Source organism: Thermobia domestica, chromosome 2 (genome assembly GCF_964235325.1).
Source record: "Thermobia domestica chromosome 2, izTheDome1.hap1.1, whole genome shotgun sequence".
Taxonomy (NCBI): Eukaryota; Metazoa; Arthropoda; class Insecta; order Zygentoma; family Lepismatidae; genus Thermobia; species Thermobia domestica.
In genome coordinates this window covers 146,987,218-147,013,165 of record NC_137455.1, presented here as the reverse complement: position 1 = coordinate 147,013,165, position 25,948 = coordinate 146,987,218, and the positions used below count along the sequence as shown (strand labels likewise).

General features: G+C 34.6%; 1 protein-coding gene across 1 annotated transcript in view; it reads right to left on the bottom strand.

Annotated features, from left to right (window-relative positions):
• Positions 1-10,804: 10,804 nt before the first annotated feature.
• The window catches only part of LOC145676146 (glutamate receptor ionotropic, delta-1-like), a 108,986-nt gene continuing 93,842 nt past the window's right edge, over positions 10,805-25,948 (bottom strand). The window contains exon 2 of the mRNA XM_081747054.1: positions 10,805-13,538. Coding sequence (XP_081603180.1) covers positions 11,562-12,905 — 1,344 coding nt within the window. The 5' untranslated portion in view covers positions 12,906-13,538 and the 3' untranslated portion in view covers positions 10,805-11,561. The remainder of the gene's footprint in view (positions 13,539-25,948) is intronic.

Below are 25,948 nucleotides of genomic sequence, written 5' to 3'. Positions count from 1 at the left end.
CCGTACCTTTTATTTCATTTTTTTTTTATTTTCTCACACTAAATTCATAAAAGTAAATGAAATAGGAGAAAAGCCTTATGAAGAGTAAAAGAAAACTTGTTGTCATTGTTCAAGTACATATTCTATAAGTATTTACTTTTAAAATAAATTAAATGTGAATTTTAAAATTTTCGATCAGCGTGAGTCCCTAAGAACGTTGCTCCTCTAGACACGTGACTAGAGGTTCTAACGCTGAATCTAGTCGTAGATAAGACTCGTAAGCATAAACGTATCACGAGCGTTGAGCCTGAGGATGTGATGTATGTTGGAAGGAGCGGAAAGTTGTACGAGTAGAAAGGATATGATTTGACCTCACTTCTTCGAGTCATTTTCAATTAAAGTATGAATCTAGACTTTGAAACACTCTGTATATATCCACGCTTTATAAATATCTGAATTAATTTCTCGGAGGGCTATTTATTCCCTTTAATGTTTATTTCATATCTTTAGCTGTATTTACAATGCTTTTACGTGTAAAATTTTCATGTCACATCTCAGTAAATTTTTCACTATCAAGCCAGTACTACAACTGTTTGCTTTTGTTTTGTTATTTCTGCTGTCTGTTATACCTATAGAGAATGGAAAAATAATAGAAAGGGAGAGTCTCGGTAACTTGAAACTACTGTGAAACAAAGTGAAAAATTCACCAATCAGCTTCCAGTTTCCGCAGTGATTGTTGTTTAAGCGGTCAGTTATTAACAAAGAGAGAAAAAATATCTGTTGAAAGAAAGAAAGAAATTTGCTCAGTTGTGTGTTGCATTTCTAATCGTGCAGTTACATGTCAATTCTGAGGTCATAATGCCACTCGAATTTCTTTGCAACTGATTCATAATAGTTATATTTATAGACATGATAAAACTTTGAGTGAAGGTAATGAAGCCTGGAAATGCATTGAATACAGAGTTTCAAAATGCTCAGGACAGGCACACACAACGGGTCAAGACGAAAATAGTAATATAGTTTTCGCTTCAATGATGGAAGGGAGATACGCTCACAATCACCTACCACAACCAGTGGAAGCAGAAAAGCGAAGAATTCAGAATCACCTAAAACGAACAGCTAACGATACAAATGACACTCTTGCAAATATTGTTTTAGTTTACACATCTAATGTAAATTGCATGTCAGTAAGTGCTGCTCTTCCGAGTATTTCTGCCATGAAGAGGAAGGTTCAAAGAGTCAGGCAAGCAGCTCAAATGTTGCCTTAAATCTCAGGAATATAGAGGAGTTAGTAATTCCAATTCCGAGGAATTACCTAGTTACCTTAACTAATGAACAGTTTCTTCTTGATGATATTGGTGACAACCAGAATCGCGTGTTGATATATGCAACTCAACGTAATTTAGATCTTCTTGGTGATTCAACTAATTTGGCATCAGATACAACATTTAAAGTTGTGCCAGTTATCTTCAAACAACTTTGGACCATTCACGTAATTAGGAATTATGTAGTAGTTCCAATAGTATATGTTTTGATGCAAAATAAGCAGCAAGCTACATACCAAAGAGTGCTAGAGCGGTTAAAGTTCCATAAATCGAACTTCAATCCAGCTGGTGTTATAATTGATTTTGAAGTTGCAATTGCAAACGCATTCCTTCAAAGTGTTTCCTGACGTGTATGTTTGTGGCTGTTTTTTCCACTTTACGTAGTGCATTAGCGGAAAATACAACAGAATGAAGAGCTTCTTAGGAGATATTTAGAGAACCAGATATTGCCCTCCATATTAGACAGCTCGCAAGTCTTGGCTTCGTTCCGGCAAATGAAGTTCAAGAAGCATTTCACAGTTTGACACACACAAATTTCTTCATTGAAAATGCGCAAATTCTGCAACCGTTAATTGACTATTTCGAAGATACATGGGTGGATAGGGCGTCCACAGCTTGGAGGTGTTAGACGTCCTCCAATTTTCTCCATAAAATGGAATCAATACGAAGCTACTCTCGGAGACCTGCCGAGGACAAACAACAGCATCGAGGGATGGCACCGTAAGTTTAGCTCTTTCATTGGTGCTCATCACACTAACAATTTTAAATTTACTGAAGCACTGAAGAAGGAGCAACAAATGAATGAAGTGCAAGTGGAGCAAGAAGTTGCTGGACAAGTATTGGCCACCGGCAGAAAAAAATACAGAGTAACTGCAAGTAGAGTACGTATTATTGTACAGGAGTATGCTCAAATACCTTTAGAGAACTATCTTCGTGGCTTGGCTCACAATTTTGATTTGCAATCCTCGTAAGCACTTTGAGACAAATGTCAATCGTATTTGGCATTTGGAAAGTTAAGCAATAATGATAATAATCTTATGTCCAATATAAGTTGGAAGAATTTGAAAACAGATGAAAGTAGCCAGGATTTTTCAATGTAAGATCACATACTTTATATATCTGCGACTTGGGACTAAAAGGGCCAATGTCAACACGGTATAGTTTGGAATATATATACTACTCATATTAACAATTGCTTTTCTTGCAAAAGAAAACATCCATTTATAGGTGTTAAAATTTGAGGAACATCTCATTTTTTTTGCCAAAAAGTGGCATTGGCCCTTTTAGACCCAAATCACACACACACACACACATATATATATATATATATATATATATAAAATTTCATGAGATTTAATGGAGAAAATATGTATAATAGTTTTTTAATAAGGATTTTTTGTTTATAACATACTTCTTGTTTCATTATTTTTTATTTGATTCCATGTCAGAAAGGCCCAGACAAAGGACGACGTGTACAGAAGGGGTCGTCCTCAATGCAATATCGTATATCAGTGACTCCCAATCATGTTTATCTGGCACCCTCTTCGCAAGCCCTTAATACTTCACACATTTCTTACCGCTTGTTGGCTATACGTAGACCTACTTTTTTCTGATCTTTTACCTGATTTCAGACGCACCATTGAATTTTCAGTTCATTATTATTATTATTATTATTATTATTATTATTATTATTATTATTATTATTATTATTATTATTATTATTATTATTAATCTCAATATATTTATATTTTCTCCAGCAAGACTTCTGAATACCTTTGTAATCCAATATTATTATTTACCAGCTGTATTCCTAATTAAACCACAGTTCGTATTCAAAAAATATTTTGTATTTGTACTTTTAATTTAATATCTCTTTGTTATATCATTCGTAATATTTCTAATTAAGAATGTAGTTTATTTCTGTCAGTAGCTTCTTCACTTCTGTTCTTGGAAATAACATGCCATTAATGTGGGTTTTCATCGCTCCAATAGTGATAATTTTTTCGGTTCACCAGACCATATAAGGTAAATATCACTTCATCAAAGAATACCGGAGGGAGGGTCACGGTGGTAGACCGCTTAGCTCTAGTGTGTAGGAACACTGGTTCGATTCCCGGCCAAGTAAGTTTGTGGTGGACAATATTGTATCCGTGAGTTTTCTCGGGGTACCCTCGTTTCCTTTAGATTTCACCCGTTCTTCCATCATCATTCACTAGCTTTAATCATCGTTATCCTAAAGGGAATAATGTGGGACGTTAAACTTAAAGTCTGAAAGTTACCAGAGAATATCATGTCATTTACGACAACATTGCTGTCATCCATATTTCATATCATTAGTTCGCAAAATTCAATGCGGTGATCAAAGTCGTCTTCCGTTATTTCATGCACTAAACGCATTCTCCTAGGGTTTAAACTTATACCGCCTTATGCAGAGTCGTTTTGACGTATGATTAGCGTCATACTAAAGGTTTGACTACTGCAGGAAACACATGTTAGTCGAACTCTTTAGTATGGTACTAATCATACTTCAGAATGACTTAATTACACAAGGCCTATAGCGTACAAAAATTCGTTGCTCTGCACTCTGGGAAACACCTAGCTTGTTAGCAACTCTGGTTTGTCAATGAATGCAGAATTTCCACAAAAGATTGTACATTCAAAGAAACTGCCAAACTGCTACATTATTTCGGCCTTCCTGATCGCAAAACATCGAATGGTCACTTAGACAGTTGACTTCGAATTTCGGTTACGTTCGGAAAATGTAGCATTAAATAACTGTTGTACCTCTGTATATGATCTCTTCCTATCCTATAACTGGTGTCACGTCAGAAGGGCCCGAACAAAAGGACGAGGACAGAAAGGCCTTAGTCAAAAGGGCCCTAGTCATAAGGACCTGAGTCAAAAGGTCCCTGGTCAAAAGGGCCCGGTCAAAAAGGACCCGTGACAAAAAGGCCGCACGTCAAGAAATCTGAGATATAGCCTGCAAAATTTCAGAAGTATAAAAATACTTATTTGATGAAAAATATTACGTGGACATACCTGATTTATTGTGTTGAAAGAACATACATGGGAAAAAATATAGGGTTAGTAAAAGATATTACGACAGACCAGAAATAACGATACGCGTGGGCGGTGGAAAAGTAAATATTGCAGATGGGTATTGATGCAAAAACTACATTGAATGAGGTATGGACTTCATGCCAAATACTTTGGATTCTGCGATATTTGATATCGCACAATATCTTTTGAATGGAAAGAAGTGGGTTTAACACATCAATTTACGTTAGAATGTTCCCACAGATGAGAAAAATAACTCATTTTAAAAAAAATCCATCTTCATTCGTTTGCAAGATAGGGTGCTACGTTTGACATTTGTATCTAGTAGACCACAGACCTGGACAGGCAAAGAGACACGTAGACGTAGAAAAGTAAAAGCTTGCACGTGTGTTGATGCGAAAACTGCACTGAGTGAGGGCGTGGACATAATAGCAGCCATCTCGGATTCCTCCACATTGGATATCACATAATATTTTAAATGGAAAAGAGTATGTTTCGCACGTCAATTTAGGATTGAATTTTCCCACAAACGAGAATATGATTCATTCTTTACCAATTCTCATTCTTTTACGAAGAAATTGTGCTATGTTTGACATTAGTGTGTAGCAGACAAAAGTATCAGAATAATAAAATAATAATGTGGCGGAGGAAAAGCAAATGTTGCAAGTGTGTGTTGTAGCAAACACTACATTGAATTGGGATGTGGACACTGTTGATCACATAAATATTCAGATATTATTAAACAAATTACTATAAAATGTCCTCTAAAATTATTTTATCCCTCCAAGTTAATACAGTTAGTATTTAACAGCAAACACACAACGATTAATAACATTCTTTAAGCATTTCGGCATCGTTGTTACAATTTTCCTGGTATAGTGTGGGGAAATATTGTTCCACACTGCACGTAATGCTTTTCTCAAACCTTCTTTCACGGTAACTCGCATATATTGACCTTACGTTGAAATTCGTTCCGAAGATTCTCAATGGGATTAAAGCCAGTACTGTGGAGTGGGGTTTCGCGCACTTTTGAGTAGTTTTAAAGCAATCATTTCTTTACAACATATACTTTGTTAGGGATCAATATCTTGATAAAATTAGAAGTCATTCTAAGAACGTTAAGATATATTTCTTTTATCAGAATCTCATTAATATACACTAACTCTCCAACGTCTGGTGAACATATAAAACCCAAACCATTACACTTCCTCCTCTGTATTTTACAGTAGGCTGGAAGTTCTTGACATTTATTTCTGTATTTACTTGTCGAAAACTATTATTCTACCATCATATTCATGCAGGTTTAACTTAAATTCGTCGATAAAAAACACATTCTCATCAGTTTTTGGGTTTATTATCAAAAGCTCTAGAAAATTTAAGTATCTTATATCTCTTAATTTGGATAATACATGGTTTATTTCTAGCAATTCTACCATTATATCCTTCCCGTATTAACTCTACATGGTACAATACACTGACCAGAAGAAACATCGTTATCACCCACTAGTATTTGAACGAAGTTGTTGAGCTCTACCAAATATTCGAAACTGCACATTAAACGCATTCTATTGCTTTATAGTCGTAAAGTAACAATTAATTACAAATATACTTACTATTAAAATATGTTATATAAATACTTACTACTAACATATGTGGTAACTTCACAATATTTTACAAACGCAAGCAAACGAACAGATACGTTAAGAACACAATGAAGTACTATTTATTAGTTGCCTGTCTAAATACTTTCTTCTACTATAAACAAATGTCAAACGTAGCACACACTATCGCGTAAATGAATAGAGGTGGTCAAAAGTAGATTCAGTTAGGGGTGCGTCCGAGACGAGTCGAGACAGAATTTTCCTGAAAAAAATTCGAGTCAAGACACAGCTCTTCCAATAGAAAAATATACGTTTTATCGAGTCAAGACATCACTTTTCCAGTACATTTTCGAGACGAGACAGCCTCAAATCTTGTCTTGTGCTCATTCCTAATTTAGATTATCGTTTGTAGCAAGATTCTAGCCTAAATTTATGTGACGCAAGTACCCCTGACTATTTGAAAATATTTTATGGTATATAATATGCGGAATTCAAGTTGGGTGCCATGGTCATTTAATGCAGTTTTAACACCAATACCAACCTGTAACATTTACTTTTAATTTGTCCATTTGTCTCTTTGTTACCGCCCTGTCATGATACTTTTTTCTATTAGATACATATGTCAAACACTCTGTCTCATAAAAGAATGGTAACGTATCAAAAATGAGTTCACATCCTCATCTTTGGGAATATAAAGCCTAAATTGAAGTGTAAAATCATAGCCGTTTCCATTAAAAAGTGTGCGATCCGCAATATAGTGTAATTCAAAATGGCTTCCACGGCGACCACACTCCAAACCAATGCATTTTTTGCAATAATACCAATTGCAACTTTTGATTTTCCTCCGTCCACGCGTGTCGTTATTATTGTTTTGTTCCAATACTTTTGACTATACAGAGTTATCCCTGTATTGAGATCCACATGTATATTCTTACACCAAAATTAATGAAACGTTTTCAAGATAATATTATCCATATAATACGTGTTCTTGTACTTTGATTCGGGATGTCTCGAGAATACAAACTCAGAGATATGATATATGATTTTCACTTTAGCGTCCCTTTCAGCAGCGAGGTTATAAGAGATGTGGACCTACTGATTAACGTGGAATCCGTACCACATGAGATCCCGTCGAGAATCGAACCCCGGTCTTCCGCGTCTACAAACTCAGAGAGACACGGTTGAAAGGAAACTTTCATCGAGAACCGACTTAAGAGATAGGGATTGTTGCAGAACAAACAGCAACCAAACAAAATTAAGATCACCATTCAAGTTTCCTTTTTCTCTCTAATAACCACTGATGTTCTTCCTTCTGTTGGAGAATCACTTCTACTTATTAAGGGGGCACTATCCCCTCGTGCATCTGTAATTTCCACTCCTGTTTTGATTTCAGGCTTTCTGGCAGTGGGACCATTTCTACCCGGGCCCTTTCCACTCATGCTCTTTTGTCGCGGGGACCTTTTGACCCAGACCCTTTTGACGCAGAGCCCTTTTGACGTGAGGTCCTTTTGTCGCGGGGCCGTTTTGACTCGGGCCTTTTGTCACGGGGCCCTTTTGACGCGGCGCCTTTTACCCGGGCCCTTTTGACGCAGGCCCTTTTGACCTGGGCTCTTTTGACGCGGGGCCCTTTTGACTCGGGCCTCTTTTGACGCGGGGCCGTTTTGACTCGGGCCTTTCTGTCCTCGCCCTTTTGTCCGGGCCCTTCTGACATGGAATCAAAAATGTACACCACAAAGAACAAAAATAGCACAAAATTTAAAGGCACTCTAAGCAAAATATATGTTCACTTAAGGCATTCCACCCATTTACCCCCACATCATGCGCCCAATTATCCCTTGGGGTAATTGGCAGGTACAAATTTTAACAAAACGTTAACTGCCTTACAGTCAGGATTCTGCTCTCTTTACGCCACCATCCTTATGATGTTTTTAAGCAGCAGTAAAAAAAATCTGGCTCAAAACATTAATAGATGAGCGATTTATTGTGACTCAAACCAAAATACACACAAACCTGAAACTCGGTTTCAAATATGTCATTTCTGAACCAAATCAGCTTTTGTTTCTTGTCATTATTACACCCTCTCAAAATTCATCTAAGCTTCTTTTTCTGATCAACATCTATCCACCCAAAATTTTGGTTGTAATTATATTTCATAAAAATATCCTGAAATGCAAAAAATACATTTTAAAAAAATTTCCGCCCAATTACCCCCCGCGCCCAATTATTCTCTTCTACCCTATGCGACGATCCATCGTATAATAAATTAAGATATTGGTTATAATATATACTTTAATTTAACGATTAAAATATTTCCTAGTTGAGTGACCTTGTTTAACATTGTGCTTATTTTTGGTTCGTTTTCTAAAGCCTTTGGTGCATGTGTATTTTAGTTTAATGTGTTCCAAACAAGGAAAGGAAAAGGCAAAGTGCCAGAACAGAAAAGGAGGACTGAAAATGCAGTGTTGGCAGTAAGAATTATTGTTTCTTAATAGATGCATTTAAAAGCAAGATCTTTTTTTAAAAAATTCTACAACAGTACAGTCAGCAGCAAAAGTGAAGATACATACTTACACGTTTTCTATAAACAACTTCTCAAGAAATTGGCGAATCGGAACAGTTTTCAATACATTCAGAGGTAAACAAAATTACGTTTTCTCTACACGAGGGTTCCTCAACCTAGGGGTCGCGATCCCTAGGAATGTCTCGAGGGGGTTTCATAGGGGTCGCGAAGATAAACGGAAGAGATAAAAATAATTAGAATCTATATTTTTAAATATTTTTAAATATTATTTTGAATTTTATTCTGATAGGCATATTTTTATTTTTATACATACTGTTGAGAACAACAAAAAATTGGTCTACTAAACATTTTCAGCAGATGCAGAGTTGTTTAAAAATCAATTGAAATGAAAGAAGTACGATATAAAGCTAATAAGAACTACATATTAAAATACCAGAAAAATACAAACGCAGCAAAGCCTGCATATTAAAATACAATTAAAATTGAAAGCTAATGACATACCTGAGCATGATGTGATTCCACTAGTGCGGCAATGTCTGGTTCAATGTTCGTGACGTACATTATCAAATCATTAAAAATAGTCCATAACTTTTCTCACAACTGTCTAAGTTTTTTAAACCAAAATTACTCACTTTTCTTTATCATATGACCCAAAATTAAGGAAGTTATGAAGTTTAATTTCTTTAAACGATCTCCATTTTGAAACAGTATGACGGATCGGATTCGAAATTTGTAATATGAATGAACTGACCAAATTTGGTTTTAATCCATTCGCGTTTAGGGAAGTTACTGTATCCACTATATACAAGAAATGGATTCTACTATTATAGAAATAGATGGGTATCGTGAGATCTCCACAATAGGTATATTAAAATCTTGCTCAAGCTTATCACAAACCAGAAATTATAAGGAGGTCACTGGCAAGATGATGTGATAAAATGGGAGTCGTGATAGGTATTAGGTGGAGAACCACTGTTCTACACCAATGAAAACTGATTTAAAATGAGTTAACTCATTTTGAAGCTATTGACATAGGGCATATGCAACGAGTAAATCCATTTCTTCTACTGATTTTAAACCAAATATTCAAAACTCATTACTTTATCTTTCAGAAATGTTTGCCTCAAACCATATCAAATATAATTCACTATAATTATGTTATAAACTATTAGTAATGGTATACTTAGGGACAGAGTCGTAGCTAGAGATTTCGGCACCCGGGACATATAATTCGGTGCCCCTACACTCGTCTCACCAAACTTTTTCTTCTTCTTTTTTAGCATATAAGAGACGCAGCTTTTGTTATGCTAAGTTAAATTTCTATCAAGCTGCTTAGACAAACCATTACAATAGCCAAAAGCTATCATTAGGTATTCTTTTTACAAATAAGAGCTGTTTTCGAGAGGCGTATTTTGAACCTTTTGTTAAACTTGACAATACTATTTTTGGTAGGTTTACAGATCCACTTGGAGAACAATTATGGAAATTTACAACTATTTACAACATTTCATACTATTGATAAGAAATGAAATTTCAATAATAAGAAACTATTTTTTTTTTAAATGTTCGATATGGGTGACAGTATTAATTTCCAGTAATAATTGTAAACTTTTGAAATTTTATTCTGTATGTGACTACACAAATAACATTTTAATTTCGATTCTCGGAAATTCAGAAGCAGCCTTCTTTGTTAATTTATCAATATTTATCGACGAAACTGAAGAATATATTTAATGTTTTTATTTAAAATCCAAAATATAGTTTGGCTACTATATATCTTTGAAATTACAGCAGTTTCTTGATTTCTTAATGAATGAAAGTTCTGAAATTAATGTTACTTATTATTAATTAACATTCTAAAAATACCCTAACACACATACAGACACATGTATACAATGTGTGTAAATGTTTTGAATGTATGTAGATATAATATAACAGCACAGCTAAATACAAATGCACAAATATATGCTGGAACTACAAGTAGTTAATGGAGAAATGATTACGATAAATTCCTTCAGACTGAAAACATTTCATATTTCAATTGAATTTGAAAATCACTAGTAGTGGGCAGTCATTCAAAAAAGCGAAATTCATTATGTTAGATTCTGACCCCTTAAGCTCTTATTCTACACCTGCTTCAAGTTCGAAAACTTTATTAATCCCCTAGTTTACCTTCATGTTTTTTTTACCGTTCAAACAGGAGCTTGCGTGTGTCTTTTCACCTCTTTCATTTTCTTACCTTTATTCTCACCGTCACGATTAATCCGATTAGGTAGAAAAATGGGATTAACTTACCAAACCCATCACCATCAAAACGCCGAACACATATTTCAGACTTTGACCGTTTCTGATTTTGAAAACGCCCCTACGTACACTCGCCACCATGTATAACATATCGTCATTAACAAATCATGTATAATAACCTTTTTTAAATAATAAGTAAAACTTTGTTATGCCCTTATGGAAACGTTTGGGGTTGCGACCAGAGCAAGCAAGAAAATCTATATCTGCAACCAATAACAATATTGATTTAATAGGGCACCAATACTTTTACGGGGCGCGGCGCCGATTACTTTTTCTATCTTCCCGCTCGTTCGGCACTCTCCTGCTATCAGCGCTGCACATATTATAATATCCAATATTTTAGTATACAATCAGCATTTTCAAACCGATTCGGCTGTTCGAGATTTAATCCTTTGCTTTCGAAATCCGTTAAGTCTAGGGATGAGTGTAATGATTGTACAGCTACCATTTCTCTATCACACATTCCTGACTCAGAAGGCTTTTTGCTATTATCAAAAATTGTACATAAAAATCATCATCTCCGACAAGCACATTGTACGATAATGATGTTATTCCATCTCCCATTGTACATTACCATTATCTTGATATTAACCTAGACAGGCTACCATTCACAGTAATATTGCGTTTAGCCGAAAGAAGATAAGGTATTTACAAACGCGAACTCAGCTACTGCTCGCTGCTGTAACCAAAATATCTCAGAAATTTGAATTTCAAGGGTTATCATTGTTTCACCCCAAAAAGGAAGAACTGACTTCTGTATATCGGAGCTAATCATTAATTACATAAATATTTATAAATAATATCAACTGCAAGCACAATTACTCCCAATACCCAACCCAATAGTAATATGCAGAAGAAAGGGAACAAATCTTTGAAAGAAATATCTCTATAACCCGTACAAGAATTATTGGGACAAGGTCGTTTGGTTCTATCACCAGTTAACACGTCAGAGTTCCACTTAGAAATCAAACCAGCCGCACGAAATCTACGTATGACCTCGTTAAAAAAACTTACGAATGAAGAACCTTTAGGAAATGCAATAGAATAGAATTGAATTCCTAGCGTTTCCTCCACAATATGAAATGTTTCTGAACAACTAATACATGGAAGAACTTTGTTCGAATAATACTCCAGTGTAGGAATAGAAGCAACCACACCGACTTGTTCACTATGATACATTTTTCTGACTAGTTCTTCATAATTACCATAAACTTGAGTTCTACCATATAAAGCCAGAAATGCTTGGTTTGATTTGTCATTGAAGAGACTAACATGAAATCTTAGACCCTTAATAGTCAAGTCGGAGTTTGCAACGTCTACCAAAGTCATCATGTCTGGATAATATTGGCTAATTGTTAAGATAGTAACAATTGAACCTTGATACAAAGAGCTTATGATAAGGCTAAAATAAACCCAAGAAAAGAAAAGAATCCTCGTGGAATGTCTTCTTGGTTGAGTAACAGATAATTGTAATAAAATGCCAAACAACCTCAAAATTATCCTGATCTTATCACTTGCTTGCTCAAAAGCATCAATCAATCTTTGAAATGACAATATAAAAACAAAGATGCATGTAAATACCCCCAGAATTGACAACCATACATACATATTATAAAACATAATATGAGACTTCCAATGTGGGATTTTTTTGGCTTTTGGTACCAATATAGCTGCTGGTGCTGCAAACAGATATTCCGAGTATTCTAATATTTCTAGTCTGTCGTAGCGAGCCCCTAAAGCGCAATATGTCAAGTCAGCTTTCTTCGCAGCAAGATCACCCATTACTCCAATCCAAGTTCCATTGTGTAACTTATACCCAAAATTGCCCCAATCGTGAATAGTTGTATATGTTGTGTTATAGTTCATACATTGGCGTAGCTCATTCAAAACTTTAGCCACAAAACCTTCGGATACCGTATTATTGGTATATTCATTTTCCCAAAAGGCAAAGAACGGTAAAGCTTTAATACGTAAAGTCGTCAATCTTAGATTGTATCCATGAAGATTTAATGACTTCAAAGATCTGATACCCTCTCTGATTACCTCAAACATTGTTTCCAAAGAATCTTTAGACATATGGTGTATGTAAAACTGTTGAGAAAATGGATTGTATGACATAAATGTGTATCGTTGCTGGTTTTGATTGTCATTAGACGAAAATATGCATATTGCCGATAATTTTAGAATATGAGTTTGTAATAAATCGAACACAACGTGGTTGAAAATTTCTATAACATTTTCAATAGAGCTGCAGTTGCAAATTACAATATAAAATTTGCTCCATTATTCCAATAGTACACATCTTTCTTTGGTATGATATCTTGGAAATGTCTCTTCATTAAGAAAAATAAGTATGATATCATTTTCGCTTGGTTTTGGTACTTTTGATAGAAATCTTCTTGAAGAATTAGTAACTTCTTGCGTGTTCACACGAAGCACGGGTAATGGTGTTTGGCCGAGCAGGTCTTGAAAATATGATGAAATCGGGTTATCCCTTTCTGTAGACAGTAGGACAACTTGCTGTCGCTCAGGATACAAAGTGCTGCATAGCTGTATAAGAAAGTATGATAACTGAAATATACCACGGTCCATAACTTGTGATGAAGTGGTTGATATTACATCTAATATTCCACAGTCAGTTAAAGGAATAACGCAGTGCATTAGGAGTATTTGCGTAATAGCCGACATTCTTTAGGGTTAATTTCCCGTCGTCTTCTGAATAATACCATAATCAAATAACCAAATCTGTGCCTGAAACAAAAAGTATAATAAGTATATAAATTATAAATATAACGAACTAAGTAGTCTATGAAAAGAAAGCTAGAAATTTTACTTTGTCCTAAATCGTTATAAGAAATAAGGTATAAGTTATCGCCATTCAATGTAACTAAGTGATTTACATTATTCACAATACAGAATGCTACAGATATAATATAAGTTCATGGACACGTGAAAATTTCTTTTCTCATTTCTATAATCATCGTTTTACACGTGTCTTAGCTTTAATGAACAACTTAGTTCTGAATTTACTGGAAATACAGAAATTAGTGCATGTGCTACATGCAACATGACCGAATTGGATAAAATTGCTAATAATAATAAAAAACAGTAAAACAGTAATGAAACAGTAATGAAAGAGTAAGATCTCCTATTCTTACACCGGGAGCTAAACCCCGCTATTATAACCTATTTTGGCCTAAACTCTTGAATTCCTCTACCAACTTAGAATACGCCGCTACTAGACTGACGTGATAAAACATTTAGCTTGAGATAGGTACTAATTAAGTTCCAAAATTCATTTCAAACACGTTAGCCGTTTTCCCGTGACGCAATCACAAACAACAGAAATTGTCGATTTCGATTTGGCGAAAGATATAGAAAATGCTCCCCTTCAGTTAATAACGTGAATTTTCAAAAACACTGATACACCTTACCGCTAACTGTTCAATGACAAATTTATGTGTCAAGTTTTCTCTTTATGATTTAATGGGCTCGTAGAATACTGTATTTTTCGCATCAATCATGTCCCATCGCTTCTTCCTCACGATACACATTATTCAAATTGACATGATAAAAGGCCAGCCCGAAATTGGTGATAAATATATTCCAAAATTCATTTCAAATGGTTGTGTCGTTTCCCTGTGATTCGATAACCCACAAGATAAGATTCATTTTTATATGTAAATAGATTAGTGAATATACAGGGTAGTAAAAAATGCCTCACTCTATTTCCAAAGTTTGTAACTTTGTTTGAAAATGAAAAAATCAATTCTGCTGTTAGTTACATTTATTAAGACTTTACATTCTGTGTCATTAAGTCGAGAAGATATTGACCAAGTAGCCTCCACACAATTGGGATCGTTTCAGAATACTCTCCATTACTTTTCTTAAAACGTCTGGTGATAAACGCACCACCTCTTGTTGGATATTCTCCTTTAGAGCCACCAAGACCTGAAACTTGATTCTGTAGACTTTTGATTTCAAAATCTCTTAAAGAGAAGGCTGAAGCTGTCAAATCGGGTGATCTTGCAGACTAACTCAAATCGCCAAAACAGGAGAGATCAAGCGACCGGGAAATGGTTGCTTCAGAATTATCATTGTTGCTCGTGCTGTGTGCGCGGTCGCACCGTCCTACTGGACCCACATGTTTCTCAAACCCAATTCGTCAATTTGTGTCACCAAGAACTTATTGACAATGTTTCTGTAACGCGCATTACAGACAGTCACAATGTTGCCAAGGCTGTCCTCACGCTCTGCAAACACCGCACCGAACAGAGATTTTGAGAGGATGTAATGGCATGTGAATTGAACGCGATTTATCAGCACCCCAGAAACGAAAATTTTGCTTGCTTACATATCCGCATAGGTGAAAATGCGCTTCGTTGGTCATGATGGTTTTTTTAATGGAAAAAACTAATTTCCGCGGATGAGGTTTAGGGGACTTGGCTAAACTGCAAATGAGTTTGGTGATCTGCAGGCATTAACTGGTTTGTTGTTTGCATTTTCTACCGGAACATCTGTAAGCCTTGAACAAAAATTTGACGTAACGACCGACTGGGAATCCATTCTTTCCTTTAGGACGCATATTTAAATCGAAATTTGATAATAAAAATCAAGTACCACCCAAATAAACATGTTTAACAATTCATTTCACACAGTGTTACAGTTATTCTTTTTGAAAACTTTAAACGTCCATCTACCCCTTAGAATATGCATTCCAATCAAAGTGTAGTGACAAAAAACCCAAATCAACCCAAGTGGTAATTATTTTAAAAAATTCGTTTTACGCGGTACAGTCGTTTCCATATTCTCGCATTTTTGGAACACAAAATGGGAAATTTTAATATTATAGAAATTGACCTCTTCCCTCTAATAGAAGGAAATTCTTTTTTAGAACACCGAGAGATGTGACCAATTATCTTTAATGAGGATTTTATATATCGATTTTCATCTCCGTAACTCGAAGGGCTCCTGTGATACTTTATTTTTGACATAAGTTTAGAACAGCCCTTTTATTCCAAAATTAGATGTTGAAACCAAAATGACAAAAGAACTAAAAAAATAATGTTGAATGAGTACAAACAGAGAAATTGTTTGATATATTCATAATTATTTATAAAACAATTTCAAATGGAAAACCTTTGTATACAATTCCTTTTTTAAATAATATCTTTGTCAAATAATCATCGGTGGGGTCTCAATTTTTGGACTGTTCTTCCGCATCAACATGAGAGTCCGTTTAAAGTTATCAATACCACTGAATATGAACAAACTCGTTATATAATCGTTCTCAGAAACAGGAATTTTCAAATATCATTTGCAATGAAGAACTCTTTATGCATTATTTCAAAAGTAAAACACTAATGTGGCATTATGATATTACTTACGATACATAGAGAAAATTTGCTAGGGTAGTTTCGAATATACAGGGTGTATCAAAAAGGATTTTACGACCTTGAAAACTCAGATTCATTTACTTATTTAGCACACACACTTAGTTTTGGTGTAATTTTGTAGTAATTGTTTTAAGTTTTCTTTTTACTTTATACCTAAAAAGGTTCAATGTGTCTTCCATTAGTGATAGCCCTATGACACACATTTTCATCCAACCGATGTAGCATTTCTACACAAAATTCCTTACGAGTAATTTTATCAGTGTCTTTTAATTCTTACATCATTTGTAATTTGTATGGATTGAGATGCAACCTTTTTCTCAACACATGCTAAACTGTCATGTGTGGGACACCCAGCTGCCGAGAAGCACGCCGGTTTGATTTTATAGGACTGTTCACAAAGCTTTGTCTCACTGCTCTACAACGTCTTTAGACGTACGGGGACGACCTTAAGATTTGTTGTGTCTTACCGAACATCCAGTTTCAGTAAAATACTTAAGGCACTGATAAATAGTAAGCATGCTGGGAGGATTTTTACCATACTTTCTGCAAAAATTATGTTGCACAGTTGTTACACACTGGCATTCTTCAAACCAAAACACACAACTAGCACGCTCGGTACCTGTCAAGGCAGCCATCATTGCTCCAACTGCCGCTAGCGCTTGCGCTGGCTTGTTCCTGAACTAATCTACTACATGAGTCAAAACTTGGTGTATTACGCTACAAAACGACACCAAATTCATGTTTGTGAGGTAAATGAATAAATTAATATGAGTTTTCAAAGATGTAAAGACCTTTTCGATATACCCTGTATATAAGCATCTCGGGCGAACATAATGGTAAGCGCCACTTCGTTGAAATTAAATTATTAGGTGGAATGGGTTGTGATAGAACCACAGAAGAATACGTAAGTAGTTTTCTTTCTGAAATGTATCTGTAGAAGGCAGATGAAACTTGTTTATTGTGTAACATTGTGTTGTGTTGCAGGGAAACTGTGAATCCTCTTTCCAGTTTACTCGAAAGTTAGAAAATGACGTTATGCTTTCGCAAGTCACTCATATAAACAAGGTAAACCATTTATGTGCACTTGTAGCTTTTAAACTAATAGACAAAAAACGCTGAAATTTTGTATACCATGAAAATTTATTCAAGAACAAATTGTTTGCCATACTTTGTGGTATCACCAAGTTAAAATTGTTGCCAACCAATCAGGTTATTAAATGTTTAAAATTCTACTCGTTAAACGAAAAATAACAATATTACATTTGTTATTCAGTGTTGCAAACTAAGAACACTACAGTATCACAAAAGTCCAAATTTTGGTCTTTTCTATAGCAGTAATAAGTGAGACGGGCGGAACAATATAAATATAAAGTTTCTTATTGTCTAATACAATGGTCATGGTATCACCGATTTCGATTGAACAGAAACAAAGATACAAGAGGTTGAAAACTTGAACCTTTTTCAAATGCCTTTCTCATGCATAGATAGCTTTCAATAGATGTAAAGATTATAATGTCGTTTAAAGCAATAAGGTATATCAAACTATTCTGAAGATATGGTAAATAATAGTAAAGTTTCCAACAATGCTTAAAACTATATAGTTTCGAGAACTTGTAATTACACCTACCGAAAAGTATTTTGTAATATTATAAAAGCAAATTAAATCAACAATTGTTCCCCTAATACGCCATATTAAGAAAAATATCAAATTCAACAACTTTTTTTACATGTCTGGAATGATATATCAAATTGCTGTAAACAGTATGGTGATCTTTATGCCTGTTGAAAACCACAGCTTAACAATTTAGCTAAATAAAGTTCTTTGAAGAAAATCAAATTTTCAGTTTCTTACAACTTTCTTAATACTTGCTCGAAACACATTACATGATGACCGTAGTATTCGACAGTAAAATGTTTTGGGTATGCTTCACTCCGTCCGTGTCATTTGCGTTATTACTGTTGCTGAACGCTTTAAAATTTGATTCATTTTCTTTGTTAGTGATACTATAGTGTCCTTAGTGTGCAACATTGCACAATAACAGTACTGTGAGTTTTCGTTTTACATATAAATTTGAAATGTATTATTACATTCACATATTACATATTTAAATTTTATATATATTATAAATTTCATATTATATATTCAAATTTATTATATATATTTACATAACCTGACGTTGTTTTTTTCTTTAAACCATACTTTATATTGGATTGGCAACGTTGTTAATCTGATTGTATTGCAGAGTACGACAAACAATCTCCTCTTTTTGGATCAAAAGATCCAATATATTTCAGGCAAAAATTCTCTTGTAGGCCTTATATCTCGAGAACTACATATCGTCCCTTTGTTTGCAAAGTGTCGTATCTCAGTTTTCTCATTTTTCAGGAGAGCGATTTGAAATTTTGCACCTATTTTACTTTCCTGTTACGCTTGTGTTTACCAACAAATATTTACCAATTTTTGACACAGTGGAGCCAATAGTATATTCTTTAATACCATATGTTCAAATTATATAAATTGTAATATTAAGTCATAAAATATGTTATTTGAGATACGTCATTTTGCAAAAAAAAATGTTTGTTTTAAGAATGAGTTACATCACTGTGCATAGTTCTTGGTATGTAAGAATAATGCCAAATTGAAGTTGGAAAACTGTAAATTTGTGCTTTGTATACATCTAGGTTGCTATATTCATCTTTGATAGATTAAGTTATAAAAAATAGTAAACAAACAGTAGAACCAAAAGTCATATCTTTCATTAATTAATTAAACATATTTATGAAATCAATAGTAAAACAACTAACTAATATAGCTTCTGACCTTTCGCCAAAAAAGGAAATAATGTGGTATGAAATGAATACTACAAATTAACACTATAAAGGAATATGAAGCTGTATGAAAGAGAAATAAAATTCAAGACAGCATCTAAATTATGAAATTAAAAATAAGTTATCGTATCCAAACTAGATTATAATAGTATTCGTTTAAGTAAACATGAGTATAAATATAACTTAAATGAGTACAGTTAATAGTACCTCCATACAATACTAGCAAAAACCAGTCTTGAAGTTTAAAAAACTACAAAAAGAAAGAAACTCGTTTTTGTTCGAAACCGCCGTAATGGTCGAGATGCAAGTAAAATTGCTGGGGCTCAGACATTTGTATGATAGGGGTAGGTCCGTTGCACAGAGATGTTAAGTCTGCGTATTTGTCTTGGGAGACTTTCAGCTTTCTCAGGTTAAGCTTCCCGACCTCTTTTATGTTCTTCTTGAGGCGCTTAAGTTGGAGTTCCTTATAGTCTAATTGTAGGTGGCTGGTTTTGTAGAAAATAGTTGTCGGCAGTGACGTAACTAGGGGAAAGGTGCAAATGGGGCTTGTGCCACAGGCACCGCATTAAGAGGGCGCAAAACTGGGCAAATAAATATTTATTTTCACTGTAAGGCATTGGAAGGAGTTTTAGCAAACTAAAGATCATAAAAAAAATACCTCAGAAACTTAACACGACTATATATAGTGTAGCCAAACCAAACGTAATAATTAACTCAATATGTTGTGCTTATTCCGTAAAAAAAAAAAAAAAAAAACGAAAACTCGATTTAAGGATCGTTTAAAAATGTTATGGCCCCTGATCCACAAATTCAATATATTTCATAGAATCAAACATTTTCTTGTACGCCCCATATTTTGAGGACTACAACGACTTACCAACCTTAGGATCATATTCATAAACATAAATTAGCTTCAAAGTTATCTTTTGAAGGCATTATAAAAAGCTTTGCAGTCAAAAGAGCCAGCAAAGTTAAATTTTAGTTCCAGCCTTTTGTGTTTACATTTAAATAATTCAATTTAAGAGATTTGCAAAATATCCCAGTGTAATACTTAAGACAACAGCTTAGTTTGTTATAATTAAATATTCTATTCTAAAGCAACAGACTGTCGATTTATTCTACACATATGCACCTCCCGATATAATTCCAAAAACATTGCGATTTGCAGTTATATGTCAAGCATGTCACTCTCAGATTATTTGGTAATCAAATACTAATCAGTTTGGTATCTTATATTGTACTAAAAATTAAATTATGTACTGCACTTTTAAAATCAAGCTTCACCACTTCAGGAAAAAATTGAATAGGAGAATTACTCCGTGATGCCAATATCATGTGTAGTTGAAGGGCGTTCTGGTTTGGTTGGTAAGGGAACTAGCCTAGTTGTCGGTTGTCGGTGACCCCTTCACTCTTATTTCCATCATGTTCTTCCCGTGTAGGTCTTTTGCATCACTTCCCTCTGATTCGCGAATTTGTAGAATTCTAAATTCTTTGGAGAGCTGCTTGAAGTTGAGGAAATCGCTATGCTGTAGTTCCACTTCCTCAAAAGATTACTTTCTACTAGCAGCTTGGTCACAGGGACCAGTTGTGAAGGCACATAAATATTTTCTGCTTGCTTAAACAACATATTAAAACAAATTACGCATTAAGGTTGAACACAGACACATACACAAACAAAAGTATAAAGTCGTTAGAGATAGGACTCTATGTGAACAATAGAAACTCACCTTATTTTTTTCTTGCAAACTGTCGTATCGTGAATTACGGCACTTAGAGAGAAATTCAATTTTCTACAATTGAGATACGATGAACATCGAACTGCTTATTCTACAGTTATATTTAGGAATTTAGATACGGCTATTAAACAGAATTATAGAGCTCCTAAAGGGGAATCCAGGACTTGTCTTAATTCAAAAATCGATTTTTTTAAATACGACACTTTGCAAATAAAGGAACGATATAGTGTAGCCAAACAAAAACTAACAATTTACTCAGTATGATGAGCTTATTCCGTAAAAAAAAAATACGAAAAATCGATTTAAGGACTATTAAAAAAATTTTGTGGCACCTGATCCACAAAATTCAATATATTTCATACAATCAACCATTTTCTTGTACGCCCCATATTTTGAGAATTACAAATAGTGTAGCCAAACCAAAACTAACAATTTACTCATCATGATGTGCTTATTCCGTAAAAAAAAAATATGAAAACTCGATTTAGGGGCCTTTCAAAAACTGTGTGTCCCCTAATCCACAAAATTCAATATATTTTATACAATCGAACATTTTCTTGTACTTATATCTGAAGAACTAAACATAGTGCAGCCAAACCAAAATTAACAATTTATTCAGTATGATGTGTTTATTCCGTAAAAAATACGAAAACTTGATTTAGGAACCGTTCAAAAATTTTATGGTCCCTGAACCACAAAATTTAATATATTTCATACAATTAAACATTTTTTGTACTCCCCATATTTTGAGAACTACATATAATGTAGCCAAAACAAATCTATTAATTTAATTAGTATGATGTGCTTATTCCGCAAAAAATACGAAAACTCGATTTAGGGATCGTTCCAAATATTTTTGGCCCCTGATCCACAAGATTCAATATATTTCATAGAATCAAACATTTTCTTGTACGCCTCACACTTTGAGGACTACATAAAGTGTAGCAAAACCAAAACTGTATTTCTGTCAAAGGTGACCAGGATTGGAGATGTTATCCCCAGAGCACGGAAAACACGACGCCGAAGTTGCCAGTTAATTAGATTCTCCAGACCAGGTATATCGAGCTCTTGCTCCGTTTTAACTTTGGAACATGAAGTGCGTGTGTGCGTGAGAGAGAGAGGGGGAGAAGTGAAAGATGCAAAGACGAGATAGAAAAACGTCAAGAAAGAGAGAGATGGAGGGGGACGAATATAAATATGAAACATACTTATCATTAGTAGAACGCACACACTGTTTACTGAAATTATCGCCAGTGATGCTTTGTAAGTTGTCCATCAGAAGATAAATCTCTGTTTGCAGCCATTATTTTATGCAAAAAATCTTACTACCTGATGGGGAATCGAACCAATACTTTCCTGTTGGAAGTCTAGCACCCTACCACTACATCACCGATTGCATTAGTCAAACTTTGTGTAACAAATGGTGTAGTGTTTCTTTCTGAGAATGATAACACAGAAAGTGTATACAGCAGATCAATGATGTTTTTGGAATGTCCTGGTAAATCCCTTGCCCTTTCCCAACCAACATTCGTAAATCGCCTCTATCATAACACAGGTGTTTGCGTCCATATTCTTACGTATTGCTTGTCCAGTATGATAAGTCGATTCTGAAAAATCACTTTGTAAAAAGTTAACTTTGGCGTGAACAGGATTTGAACCTATATTAAATAACTATTATTCATAAGGCCATTACGTTACCCCTACACTATCGGCCACCTGAAATTACAAGCCAAATATTGCATAGTTTAGCCCTGATCTTTGTAACGAAACGGTTTCCTCCTGTAACGTTATTTGCACCAAAGTGCACAACGAAATTCATTTATTCGACGGCCCAGAGAGAAATTAATGCCCACTAATAAAGGAAAAACATACAATCCAGGAAAAGATAGAGAAATAAAACATATTTTGCAGTGAATTCTCCGTGCAAGTTCAAAAGTACGCATATAATAATAATAATAATAATTATTATTATTATTATTATTATTATTATTATTATTATTATTATTATTATTATTATTATTATTATTATTATTATTATTATTATTATTATTATAACCTGTATTATAAAATAGAAAGTAACTATGTTTGTGGCTCCTAATTTCTTGAACCACCCAACCGATCTCGATCAAATTTTCAACATTGAGAAGGTTCGGACCTGGTAAGCTTTTTTACCATTTCATGTTAACGGTAGAACTTAGGGGAGGAGGAAGAGAGGAGGGTTGATATATAAAAATGAATAAAACTTAATAACTCTTGAATTGCCAGACCGATCTCTATCAAACTTTCAACATAGATAAGGGTTGGATCAGGGACAACTTTTATCATTTCAGTTTGACTGTGCAACGTAGGGGCCGGAGAGAGGGAGATATATGTAAAAAATGAAAATGAAAGTGACTGTCTTTGTGACTTCATCACTCTTGAACCACCCGACCGATCTCGATCAAATTTTCAACATAGATGAAGAACAAACCTGAGATGGTTTGTGGTATATCAGACGGTGTAACTTAAGAGATGGGGAGGCAAAGTGACATTTTTAAAATAACGAAAAAGGACCGGTATTAGTGGCGAAACTACACATTTTGGTAGTCGCTGAGATTAACAGTGACAGATCTGATGCTGTTTAAATCCAAATTCAGCCAAGCAACTTGGAGGAGACATAAAAATGACCGAAATAACCAATATTAGTGTCGAATTCATAGTTTTTATCTCGCTGAGATGAACAATAACACTACAGATGCTGTGCCCCACAACATAGGGTGAGAAGAGTATATATAAAACTCAACGAAAATGACAGATATCGAAGAGCGCTTTAGTAATACTAAAGAGTAACTGAGTAACAAAACATATTACATGGAAATCTTTGAGTTTTACGTCCCACGGTTATGCCGGCTAGGCTAAAGGAGATGGTAATGATGAGTAATGAAGGAAATGGTGGAATGAAGAAAGTGGGAGGAAACGGGAGAACCCCGAGAAAACCTACGCACACGGTGTTTGTCCACCACAAAGATCACTTGGCGGGGGCTGGGATCGAACCCGGGACCCCAAGCACCAGGGGTGAACGCTCTACCACTGAGCCACCGCGGCCCCCAAAACATATTACTATTTTCTCTCAATTTAACCAACGAAGAAGGTAATGGATAATAATAATATTAATAATTATACTAATAATAATAGACAACTACTGTGTATGTGAATAATAATAATAATAATAATAATAATAATAATAATAATAATAATAATTATTATTATTATTATTATTATTATTATTATTATTATTATTATTATTATTATTATTATTCACGTACTTTTGAACTTGCAGGGCGAAATCACTGCAAAATGTTTTATTTCTGTAATTTTTCCTGGATTGTATGTTTTTCCTATATCAGTGGGCATTAATTTCTCTCTACGCCGTCGAATAAATGAATTTCGTTGTGCACTTTGGTTAGTTCCAAAGATCAGGGCTAAACTAAGTAATATTTGGCTTGTAATTTCAGGTGGCCCGATAGTGTCGGGTTCACATAATGGTCTTATGAATAATACAGCTATCTAACATAGGTTCAAATTCTGTTTACCCCAAAGTTATTTTTTTTACAAAGTGATTTTGAAGAATCGACTTATCATACTGGACAAGCAATACATAAGAACGTCGAAGCAAACAGCTGTATCATGATAGAAATGATTTACGAATGTTGGTTGGGAAAGGGCAAGGGATTTACCAGGACATTCCAAAAACATCATTGATCTGCTGTATACACTTTTCGTGTTATCGTTCTCAGAAAGAAACACTACACCATTTGTTACACAAAGTTTGACTAAAGCAATCGGTGATGTAGTGGTAGGGTGCTAGACTTCCAACAGGAAAGTATTGGTTCGATTCCCCATCAGGTAGTATAATTTTTTGCATAAAATAATGGCTGCAAACAGAGATTTATCTTCTGATGGACAACTTACAAAGCATCACTGGCGATAATTTCAGTAAACAGTTTGTGCATTCTACTAATGATAAGTATGTTTCATATTTATATTCGTCCCCCTCCCTCTCTCTCTTTCTTGACGTTTTTCTATATCGTCTTTGCATCTTTCACTTCTCACCCCACTCTCTCTCACCCACATACGCACTTTTTGTTCCAAAGTTAAAACGGAGCAAGAGCTCGATATACCTGGTCTGGAGAATCTAATTAACTGGCAACTTCTGCGTCGTGTTTTCCGTGCTCTGGGGATAACATCTCCAATCCTGGTCACCTTTGACAGAAATACTGTTTAAACGCACGGAAATAAGTAAAATCTTCTTTTTATCCTCTGGGTTACCGAGTCTCAGTCGAATTACCGGGTCACTACGGATTTGAATCCTCGACCCAGTGGTGGTCTACATCATCCGACTGACACGATGATACGTTTGAGCTCTTAATGTGTTCATTTTATCTGTGCAAATTACGTTATATCCGGAAGAGATTAAATCAATGCTGGATGTTCGGAACAGATAAATCTTCGGAAAAGACTAGAAGATGGTAACCTCTTTGGTTATTTGAAAACATAATTTTATTTATACTAGTTTGACACAAAATTTATTTCCATCCTATAATTCAATGTGTTTTATTCACGTTGAAATTTGAAACATACTACATCTAAGCGGAACATAAAACTTTGCTTTCGAAAATTTGTAACTTTTCATTACGATGCAGTTTCTACTTTTAATATAGGGTATTTCTGATAGAAATTTAGCAGTAAAATAGCATTCTTCAATTTTGTCTTTCTTTCTTTTTCTTTTCGTTTTGTTTTTTTCATTTTTTTTTGTTCAGTTTGCGTTTGTAGTCTGAAATGGAGAATATAACCAACGCTATCTACTGGGTATATTAGAATGTGTTTTGGGATTAGTACGTCAAATGAACACTGCATTTATCCTTTTTATCCTCTGGGTTACCGAGTCTCAGTCCAATTACCGGATCACTAAGGATTTGAATGATGTCTTTGGAATGTACTGGTAATTCCCTTGCCCTTTCCCAACCAACATTCGTAAATCGTTTCTATCATGATGCAGGTGTTTGCTTCCACATTCTTATGTATTGCTTGTCCAGTATGATAAGTCAATTCTTCACAATCACTTTCTAAAAAGTTAACTTTGGTGTGAACAGGATTTGCACCTATGTTAGATAACTGTATTATTTATAAGATCATCACGTTAACCCTACACTATCGGGCC